Source organism: Lontra canadensis, unplaced genomic scaffold (genome assembly GCF_010015895.1).
Source record: "Lontra canadensis isolate GAN:19392208 unplaced genomic scaffold, GSC_riverotter_1.0 scaffold43, whole genome shotgun sequence".
In the NCBI taxonomy this organism is placed as follows: domain Eukaryota; kingdom Metazoa; phylum Chordata; class Mammalia; order Carnivora; family Mustelidae; genus Lontra; species Lontra canadensis.
Window position 1 is genome coordinate 4,565,191 of NW_022631037.1, and position 11,017 is coordinate 4,576,207.

Sequence of the window (11,017 nt, forward strand, 5' to 3'; positions counted from 1 at the left end):
TGCTGCCTCAAGGGGCACCCAAGAGGGTCAGCTGGTTCCTCAGAGAGTCCCTCCCGCCTCCTCTCTTCTCGGAGAGGCAGAGGGATCTCACCCACCTGCCAAAAACATCTGACACAGAACAGAGGCGCTCCGGCTTCTCGGCAGACTGACCTTCACGCTGAAAGGAAAGCACGCAAGGAAAGGCAAAAATCTCGGGAAAGGACATTTGTAGGACGAGATGCCCCTCCTTCTGAGCTAACACCTGCTGCTGACGGGGACGCAGGCAGGATGGAGCCTCGATCCCCAACAAGAAAGCAGCTAAGCCACTAATCCCCCAGGGTCCTCACGGTTGTGGACGAGGCTGCAGACACACACCACCACGTCCTCACTGGGAACCAAAAACCCACCGGCAGGCCGGCTAACGGTGGCCAGAGAGGTGACAGCTGCAGATCACCCAAGATGGCATGACGCTAGAGGGACCCGACCCACGGCAGCAGGGGAAGGTCAGATGCTGAAAACTCACCCCTCGCCCGCCCTTGAGAGGCTGCCAAGGAACCACGCCCCCGGAACAGGAGGCGCGTGTGCAAATCGCTCATGCTGTGCTGCACCCAGCTGGACGGATACGTGTGTAACAGAGAACCTTCCAGGCCCCAGAGCTCATCAGTGGGTGAGACAGGAGCAGGAACACCTGGCCCTCGCTCAGCCTTGCCACAACTTAGCTGTGTGATCTGCAGCTGCAAACCTCACTTCCCTGCGTGTTCAGTTGCCTCGGCCCTAAGGAGGGCGGGCTGGATTCACCTGGGGGGACGGAAGTCAGCTTCTGGTGATGTCGGCCATCATCAGCCCCCTGCTCACAAGGGACTTACCTTCCAATCAGGACTTTTCTTGGGTCATTTTCCATTGTAACTTTTCTTATTCGACAAAGATAAGTTGATACCGGGGCGGTGGGGGGTTGGCTGGCTCCTTTGCTAGAGCACGTGACTCTTGATCTTGGGGTGAAGCTCGGGCCCCCCGCTGGGCGCAGAGATGACTTAAAAACCATAGTAATGATAGATAATTCTATACTAATGATACCAGCAGACACCTGCTGGCAACCCCTTGTGTCAAGCTCCCAGCAAAGGGCTCTGCATTCAGGCTGAATACCACCCCATGTTGGGCACTACACCCCTGTTGTGAACGGGAAGAAATTGAGACACAGAGGGCCTCACATGGGTGCCCAACGGTCACCCAGCTGCCGCTGAAGGCAACTGGAAATAGGCTGAAGAAATGAGATCTCCGTCGATCGACAGATCAGTTTCTGGCCCCTAACATGTAAGGAGGAAAATGGTAACCGGGGGAGCAGAGAAGGCTTTGTTACACACGAGGATAATTGGGGCAGATGGGGAATTACACCCAGACTCGCCCGTGCCCTAAGAGGTTCCACAGCCTCTTGGTTTTTCCACATGAGGAAAAGAACCCACAAGCTTGAGCAAAACTCTTGAAGGCAGCCAACGCTTCTGCCCAGAGGGACTGACAAAATGATATGACATGATTGATCCCAATCATGCCCGTTCCTCCAACAGCTTCAAATTAAGTCGTCCTTTTTAGAAGAACATGACCACTTTAATTTTTTAAAAGACAGAGGGGAGGAAACTCTTACATATTTAACAAAATGAAATAATCATCCGGCGAAATAGGAAGACACAGAACGGACCCATCGTCTTCTGATCAAAATGTACTTCGCTAATTAACGGCCACTGGTCTCCAAAGAGTCGCCCCTCGACTAGTTAATAAAGCCCCATTATACTTCACTTGAGATGTGAACATTTACATGGCAAAGGGGTATGAATGAACTGCGGGATTCAAAACCCTTCCTTCGGGTCGCTCATTAAAATTCTGGTCAAAACGGGTTTTTATTTATATGATACATTAAAGAATATTATGACAGTACTAATGTGAACTCTGCTCAGTGCCACAGCTTTGCTTTCGTATTAAGTTACAGTTTCTTTCCACTAGTCTTGTTTTTAACACCTCCACGAATATTTCTCTGGCGAGTGCTAGCAAAAGAGGGACAGTCAGAAAGCAGAGAAATGCATTTTAACCGAAGCCCACGCTGCCGTATCATTTACAAGCTCCTCACCCAGCCCCCGAGGAGGGGGCACAGTTCTCCTTGCTCCGGGACCCCGACACAGCCACACACAGAAGTTTTATTGAAGGGAGATGCACAAAAAATAAATAAGGCTTGACTTAAACTCCCAGACTACCCTGCCAGCCAGGGTTTGGCCTCCAACACCAACTTCGGTCTGAAATCCCCACCGGGTTCAAATTCTATTGGAAAATAACCACTGACAAGAAAGGCACTTTCTCCCCACTCTGCCCCAACTCCCAACGAGAACACACCTCACCAATTCCCCAGCCACTTCCCTGGAGCTGAGCAAACCCAGAGCTCTGTGAAAGGGTGCCCCTCCACACAGCCAGCCCAAGTCACCCCACGGGATGACATCACAGGGGCTGGGCCAATCACCCAACCAGAGACCTTCTAAGTCTGCATGCACTGTGGTTCTGCTCCTCCAAGCCTGACCACCATCCTGAGCTTCGTCCTCTGCCCGAACGGACAGGTGACACCCCTGGATCCCGACACAGGACAGCACACTGGGCGGGGGGCCGGGTCTGGAGCTAGGCTGCCCACACCCCACTTCTCAGCCCGAGTGTGCCTCGGTTTTCTCATCTATAGATTGGACATAATCCTAGTGCCCACTTCTCCGGACACAGGGGAAGACTCGGTAAGTTGATAAACGTAAGAAGCTTACAACAGTGACTGGCACATAAGCTCAATTAGCGTCATTATGATGATCACTAGACCTCTCTTGGCCATTATGAGAGCCTAACAAAATTCATGTTAAAAACAGCAGGTAATGCATATGGTACTACCATGTACCAGGTCTTTTTTTGTTGTTGTTCTTTTTAAGCACTTTACTTGTATTAATTTAGTTAATCCGCACAAAAACTCGGTAAGATAGGGTATATGAAATTCAAAAAAAAAACAAACAAACAAACAATCTGCCCACATCCACATAGCGAATGAGGGGCAGAGCCAGGATCTGAACCCAAGCTGTGGTGCTTGAATACAACAATAAGAAGGATGATTAAACCAATGGAAATTAATGGTAGCAGCGACAATGAGGAGGGATGGGATCCTCACCCAGCCCAGGGCTCTTGCACTCTTCACAGCAACCTTGCGAGGGGTACTTCCATCGCTCGTGTTTTACAAACACGAGGAGCAAAGAGGCCAGGAGAGGCGGTTTGCTCAGTGTCTCGGGACCTGAGATGCAGATGGAGATAACAGATAGGGAAGTCCTTGGGAAAGGGTGCCATAAAAAGCAAGGTATTGTTATGCAACCTCTAGAACTCCACGGAAAGATGTCCTCCCCCAGCTGGTATAATATTTGCTCACATCTAAAAGTCTGACAATCCACCTAAAACATCCCAGACTCCAGGGTGGGGTGGGGGGAGGTGCACACTTCGACAAGTTCGAGAAATAGTCTGTCTCGTTTTCAAGTTGAATGCATCACTGAGAAACCAAATGCCAGAGTATGTTAAAATGAAATATAGCCTTCCTGGTTAAAAAAAAAAAAAGTGGCGGGGAGTGAAGGGTGGGGAGCAAGAGGGAAGAGAAAACAGGTCAAACCCATGGTTTGACCGAGTCAGGGATTTTTCCAGTTTCCCTTTAGGGTAATCTGATCCTAGTTCTGGGTGATCAAATGACTAACCTGGAAATTTGAAGATTCACACTTATGGAAGAAACAGCAATTCTTCCAAACCCAGGAAATACTGCTAATTCTGGAAAGCCTCTGAAATGTCAAGGATCACACACAGTTTGAAAAGCAACCTTTACGCAGTTAACAGTCCCAAAGTTTGTGCTCAGTACAGAAATAATATAACCTCTTTGGTTCATTAATTCCTATGATCTGCTTAATCATTAGGGGGGAAAAATGCCTTAAGAAAGTATTTCTGCTCTATTTACTTAAGAGATTTGTGTTTCCTTCGAAAGAAAAGGGAAAGAAAAATTACATGGGGGTGGGGGCAGTGAAGGAAGGAAGGATGGATCACATGGCAGGCTCCAGACCTGAAATTCTCAAAAGGTCATCCACAAGAGCCAACTTTTTCTTCATTAAAGTGCTTCATCCCTCCCTTTGCACAATTAAAAGGTTCCACCTATGGGACACTATGCTTGAAGAAATACAGGGACTCTGCAAAAGCAACAGCGCTTTCCCCTTTATGACCTGTAATAGGAAGCATCACCTTTTCCCCTCTTCCCTAAAGGAATGCCAAGGCCACAAGCTACAGAAAAAGTCTCCCTCTCCATATTACACAGGGAAGAAAAAAATCATTAAAACGTGCGATTTTAACATGTCAAGCCCATAAATTTCACCTTCGGTTCCAGGTAGCTCTGTTCTCATACCCAGAGCTGGCAAGCTCAGCGAAAACTGTGTTAGCCACACACTTGTGAAAAAGTGAAGGCCGATCTCAATCCTCCAGGCAAATCCTGTAGCACCACTCCTCCAAGGTTATAACAGACTCAGAACTTCCCTCCCAGACCCCAGCACTTGCATACAGAGGCAGCACAGATGGTCTCAAACGTGGCCTGATTGATCCCACCAATCTGAAACCAAGACTTCCGCTGCCGCCTCTGTCCGAATCAGGGCTTCATGGGCCTAAGAAGTTGTTTTTCCAAGAAAAGACAGGCTGTGTACTCAAATTCTACTCCTCTCCATAAACTCCAAGTTGTAAGGGCCTTCAAAGAGAACCCTCCGAAAGACAGTCATAGGGAAAATAATTAGGGTCCAAGTTCTCCCGATAGGATCTTGGCAATGCTTAAAAAATAAATAGAACATTTGCATAAATATTGCAACAGACGGAGCTCCGTCCTGCCATCAAGTATCAGGCTTGCCCCTGCCCCCTGTTGGAGGCTCAGAACCCACCTCGGGAGAGCTAAATTGCAGACGCACGCAGTTATCTCGAGGAGCTCCTGGCCTGGCCTGGACTCTCACAGCCACGTGCTGACACCCTAAAGAAACCTGAAGGCACCAGGTTTCAACACTTCATTGCCAGTACTCTGTTTGAAATTCGAAATCCTTGGCATCCATCTCTGAGGGCTAAAATCCTATTACTGATTCTCCTACTTACCTTGGGTTGCGCCCGACGAGGAAATGCAACTTTAGGGTCAATCTGGAGGGGAAAATGGGAAAGGAAGAGTCAATTCCAGTATTTGGAGACGAGGAAGAAAAAAAATCATGATTAATCACCTAATTATTAATCACTCATTTCTCAGGCTTATAACCCAGCTTTTAGTAACTTCTCAGGCAACTCAAAATTTCCTTAAACTTTGATCCAAACTTTACTCATCCCTCCCGCAATGTAATAAATAAAGCTAGCCTCTCTGAAACATCCTACCATGTATTTCAATGTGCGATGGTCTTAATAAATCAGATCTCACATGTCCTTATCTAAGCAAAGGCTTCTCTTCCACAGATACTGAACACTGAATGGTACCGATATCTAATCGGCAGTACATGACTAGGAGAAAAGATGGGGACATCATCCCTGAAAAAAAATCATAACCTGAAAAATTAAACATAAAAATTTTTTTCAGGGGCTCCTGGGTGGCTCAGTGGGTTAAAGCCTCTGCCTTTGGCTCAGGTCATGATCCCAGAGTCCTGGGATCGAGCCCCACATCAGGCCCTCTGCTCAGCCGGGAGCCTGCTTCTTCCTCTCTCTCTGCCTACTTGTGATCTCAGTCAAATGAACAAATAAAATCTTTAAAATTAAAAAAAAAGAATTTTTTTTCAGCAGTCAGTAACTGGATAGGAGATATTCTCACCGAGGATAACTAAACAAAGCAGGTGGAAAAGGGGATTCAAAAAAATTTTTTAAATCATCAACATCTAAAAACTCCCCATAGACATCCAACACGAGGCTGAGCTTGAGTTCATTCATTCGTGTTGCCAACAGTACAGTCACCTGAGTTAGCCAAAAAGTTCATTCTGTAGTTAGACCGCGAGAGGAAGCAAGTGTCAAAAGCTACGGAGCCTAACCCAGTTCTTAAAAATAGTAATAATAATAATACAAGAAAAGAAAACACATAAGCCAAAACCACCTGGATTTTAAAAATCACAGGGGGTAGAATTCTATGAGCAACCTAAACCCAAATTATAAAAGGAAGGCCATCAAGGGGAGAGGGTTAAAAAAAAAAAATTACTGAAAAAAAGAAGTCAGAACCTACTCTAACAATTAGGGTATTCTTTCTACCCCAACCCCAATCAGAATGGTAAAACATCCTCCACCCCAGATCAGACACTCAGCAGAACACATGATTCTCAAAAGGGGAATGGCTTTAAAATGCAAAACAATTCCCAGGGAGGCATTTGAATCTAATAGGCTGATCTGAGGTGGGGGAAGTTGCTGGACAGAAAATATGGGGAGGGAAAGAATTTTTAAAATCCCCATCATTGGTTTTCATTAGACTTCTAAATGTCACAAATTTTTGGGTAAAACTCAACACAGAATATTGCTACCAGTTATTTATTCATAGGCTCTGGCTTTCAGAGTACAATCTTCCCCCTTTTAAAATGTAAACTTGAACCTTGTTTTCAGTTCTGCCATGGGGCAGCAAAAAGAGTAAGGCTGTGGGATGAAGCACAGAGCAGGGGCAAAGCACACCAGAGAGTTCCTGAGCCCAGACCTACGTCCCTTAGGACACCCCAGCTGGTAAAACAAACAAAGATTTACCACTTTTACTAAGGTGGTTTAAAGACCTAATAAAAGTCCACAGCATGGTTTTGTTGTTTTGGGTTTTTTGTTTGTTTTTTTAACCTTCAAACATCACCTGAGAAATGAGGGATTACTTTTCAAAAACTAAAATAGACAAAAATCTCTGATCTAGGAAACTACCCTCTCAATCAGGATTAACATTACCGCATCTACAGGTGTATTCAGCACTGAGTAGAGCTGTCTACGAGAGAGATACAACAGGTGTGGATTTTCCATTCTGTTGACCAAACGTAAGACAGGTGTGTCTTTTTATAAACACGCCCCCGACTATGGCTTTTGAGCTGACCAGCACACAATTGCAGGTAAGAGGTCACCTTGTTCATGGAGTAAAACATGAGGGACACAGTCGTGAGAGAGACCAGGAGCTGGAGGAGAGGGACAGGAAGACCTGAAGATAGCAGGACACTCAAAAAATAACTAAAATTACAAAACTCAAAGCCAATTCAGAATTCCTGGATGGCGGGTTTGTGACAGCAGCGTGTCAGACCACCAGGCGTGTTTACCGGCGTGCAAAGTTTACACGCTGCGATCTCTAAAGGAGAGGCCAGGTCAAGGTAAGTATGGCAAATCCCAACCTTTTGCACATCCCTGTCAACTATTTTTTTTTAAACAAACAAAAAAGAAAGCTACCAAAAATTAAAACATTAGTTAGTTAGGTACAGCTCTACTTACTGTAGCTACAAATCCTCTAGGAAAAGACTAGGGTACTATTTTGGATGTGAATGGCCGTTACCTAAACAAAGCTTTTAAGGTAACGGTAAACAAGATCCTCGTTTCCATGTCAATAAACCAACCGCTTCTGCCTCCTGCACTGAACGTTGAAACAAAGTCAAAATCTAGGTTATACTAAATAATAGCGACCAAAACATATCCACAAACAATTACAGAAGGACAAACCGCACGTTTTGCACCTGACACTGAGGGCTATGACCCCCCAAGCACCACAGAAACCACATACTATTTCTCCTACCCAGGGTGGGGAGACGGAGTGAATAATAAATTCCTGAATTTGCCTTGAAATATTTTCCTCTTTAATTCTGTTCGCTTTTTGAAACGTCTGACCAAGAAGTCAAGGGGAAGAAAAAATTCTTTAGACATCCATTATCACCCTACAAATGACTGTTCCTAAAATTAAATTATCTAAAAGTGTAAAAACGCTGGGCTGCCAGCTATGACAAATCCAGCACAATTCATAAAGCAACTTAAAAAGTGTCTGGGGTCCTCTCTGGGGGGGCCAGGGAACATGCACGTGACCTCTGATCAGAGTAAGAGGGTTAATTTACAAAATGTATCCACCTGCACCAAAAGTGGCCAGGTTTCTTGCCCTTTCAAACCTTCCCCTCAATGTTAAAGCCAAAGGGGCTGGAAGAGCACCCTATTCCACTCCTATATTTTACAGAAAAAGAAACTGAGGGCCCAAGGCAGGTAACAACTTGCCCAAGTTCATAAAGGGCAGCTGGGACTAGAACCTGATCCTTTGCCTTGCCCCACCACCTATCCCAGTCCCAAGCACCCCAGCACTGGATCCCAATGTCACCTCCGGGCCCCTGTGTGTTTTTTATACATTGAAGGATGTATAAAAACCAGGGGGAGATTCTCACAGGCATAAAGGGAAGGGGGAAAGCCACAAAGCCAACACAGGCGTCTAAATAAAACACTAGGAGCTGTCCGCCCCACCCCCCATGATTGTACTAATATCTCTTCCCTTCTTCTCTAAGCTCTACCTAAAGACTTTCCCCTCCCCACACACGTCTCTGAAAGCTTCTAATCCTATAAAAGTACCCACACTCAAAATAAAGGATCTGAGGGAAAAAAGCAAAACCAAATCACTTGGAAACCCAAGGCCTTATCAGCGTTAGATTTCACTCCATCTGGAGTCACCCCCTGGACGCCCCGCTTGGCTCTGGGAGGTCTCCTTCCCCTCTCAAACCGCATTCCGAATCCGAGGTGCCCCAGGAGGAACCTGTTGCCTGGGCCTGTGATTAGCGCCCCCCCTCGCCTTCCTGCCGGCCCCCGTCCCTCTCTCTCTCCACTGGCCACAAAGCGGGCTGTGCCTTCTAAAAGCCAATGCCCACAGCCACAGTTGGTAACGCATGCTGTGCTCGGCTGACAAAGAAAAGTTGCCTTGGCTCTGTCGTGCAGTTTCTTTGCATGGTCCCTGGGCCGGAGAGATGCCTCACCCCGAGCGGACCCCTCCCCCAGGCCCGCGATCAGCAGCGTCTGGAGCTGCAGTGGGACAGGCTCTGCACAGAAAACCCCATCCCCAGCCATAGCAGCAAACTTCAGAGCCAACTCGCCAGCCCTGCTCATCACTACCCGGTTCTCAGCACAGAAGCAAAAGAAAGCACGGTCCCTTTAAATGGGGCTGTCAATGCCCAGATGGGTCCTGAACAGGGGCGAACAACAACAACAACGAAGGAAAGCAACCTACCGTCTTGGAATCTAACTCATGGTGGGGCTGACCTAATACTTTATCTACACTTGCTGGGTCTGCGAACGTGACGAAACCGAAGCCTCTGAAATGAGACAAAGAGGGAGAAAAACAAACAAGAAAATGTGACACCATTGAAAGCAACAAGGAGTGAGCCCTCCTGCAGAATGGAGAGCCAAAGTTGCCCCCTCGCATCCTGGCTGCCCACAGCCCTCCCCCCAAGCCCCCTCCCACCTGGCAAGAAAACCCATCAAGGTTAACGGGGGAAGTGGAACGGGGGCAGGGCGGTGGAGGTAACTTGGAAAATGCTGGTGTCTCCACTCTTTCGCCACCTCAGTCTCCTCTCCTCCTCCCCTTCCCTTTCTTAACGCTTTGTTTTATTCCGAAGAAAACCCGGCGCTCAGAAGAGATTCATCCAGCTTTCTAAAAGGGGCTGAAGAGTTTAGGGAGCTGGGAGTGTGGGAAAAGCATACATTAAAAGAAAAAAAAAAAAACTATGTAGAAAGTGAATGAAGCTGAATGTCATTTTAAACCGGAGAAAAAGAAGCGACGGGAAAAGGACTTAAAGCAGAGAGATGGGCATCTCTGTATCCAGAGTTCAGCCCCAATTAACAATAACCTTTCGGGTGATGGGGGCGGGGGTGGGGGGTGGAATAGAGAGACGTTCGAAACCAGCCACATGCCTGAGCCCCATTCTAAATCCGCTTAGCTACTTCCGAAGACACCTCCAAAAATAACACTTAAACTTTGTTCTAAAATAAAGACAAAATCCAGAAGGGAATGGTTTACCTGGAGCGTTTCGTAGTGGGATCTCTCATGACCATACATTCTCTAATTTCTCCAAATTTGCTAAAATAGTCTCTAAGGCTATCTGTAGAGAGAGAAAGAGAGAGATGGGGGGGGAGAGAAGGTGTGGAAAAAAAAAAAGCAATGCAAATTTTGATCAAGGACAAAAACCAAAAGTAGTTTTCTGTTGTTATTCTGTTTTGTTTTTGCATTTTTTGCACACGCGGGGGAAATTCGGCAACAGAGGTCGCGTAGAGGGCTCGGAAAGGATTTGCTATTTAAAAAAATAACCTTGCACAGGAGAAGTGGGGAGCCAATGGCGGGGGGGGGGGCTCCTACACCGGGATAACAAAGAGCAATAAAGAAGCCAAGAAGGGGGGGACCCAGACGTCCCCCCCTCCCTCCCTTACCTGGTGAGGTCTGCCAGCTCAGTCCACCGATAAACATTTTACTAGAGGGAGAAAACATAACAGAAGTGAGCACCGATGTCAGATCGGCCATTTTGACGTGTAACTTACAAAAGCTAAAAGGAAAGCGGGGGGGAGCGAGCGAGCGAGAGCCGGGAGGTGGGGTGGGGGAGAAGGTGACGGCGAAATGCAATCCAAAGGTGTGTAACTTCCACGGGGGGGGCGCGCGGGAGGGGCGGGGGGGCGCGGGAGATGCCCGGCTCCGCGCACCGCCGTCCCCGCCGCTGCAAGGAGAGCGAGCCCGAGGCGGCGCGGTGGGCAGCGGCTGGAAACTTACCCGGGGTCGTGCTGGGAGTCGTTGGCGCTGCCCGAGGTGCCTTGGCTCCCATTTGCCTCCATATCTGAGCCCCCCCGCCCCCCCACCCCCAAAAAACCGAGCCCCACAGCGATCGGAGCGGAGCGGCGGCCGGCTCCGAGCCCCGAGATCTCCCGCTCCCTCCTCCCCCTCCTCCTCCCCCCCGCCCGGGCTCCTCCGAATCTCTCTGCGAGCGGCGGAGCCGGGGCAGCGGCGAGAGCCGTCACACGTGGGCTCGGCTTAGCTCAG

At 47.9% G+C, this 11,017-nt stretch overlaps 1 protein-coding gene across 11 annotated transcripts in view; it reads right to left on the reverse strand.

The window, feature by feature from the left end:
• MSI2 (musashi RNA binding protein 2) overlaps positions 1-11,016 on the reverse strand; it is a 385,267-nt gene extending 374,251 nt beyond the window's left edge. For 3 of the 11 annotated variants that reach the window (XM_032871988.1, XM_032871993.1, XM_032871992.1), the window contains exons 1-5: positions 10,751-11,013; positions 10,417-10,457; positions 10,010-10,091; positions 9,221-9,305; positions 5,146-5,187 (exon numbers count right to left, since the gene is read on the reverse strand). In XM_032871988.1, the coding sequence (XP_032727879.1) occupies positions 5,146-5,187; positions 9,221-9,305; positions 10,010-10,091; positions 10,417-10,457; positions 10,751-10,812 (312 nt within the window). In that variant the 5' untranslated portion in view covers positions 10,813-11,013. Of the gene's footprint in view, positions 1-5,145; positions 5,188-9,220; positions 9,306-10,009; positions 10,092-10,416; positions 10,579-10,750 lie in introns of those variants that run through there. The other 8 variants (XM_032871991.1, XM_032871996.1, XM_032871997.1 and 5 more) reach the window with 6 other exon arrangements.
• Position 11,017: the final 1 nt, after the last annotated feature.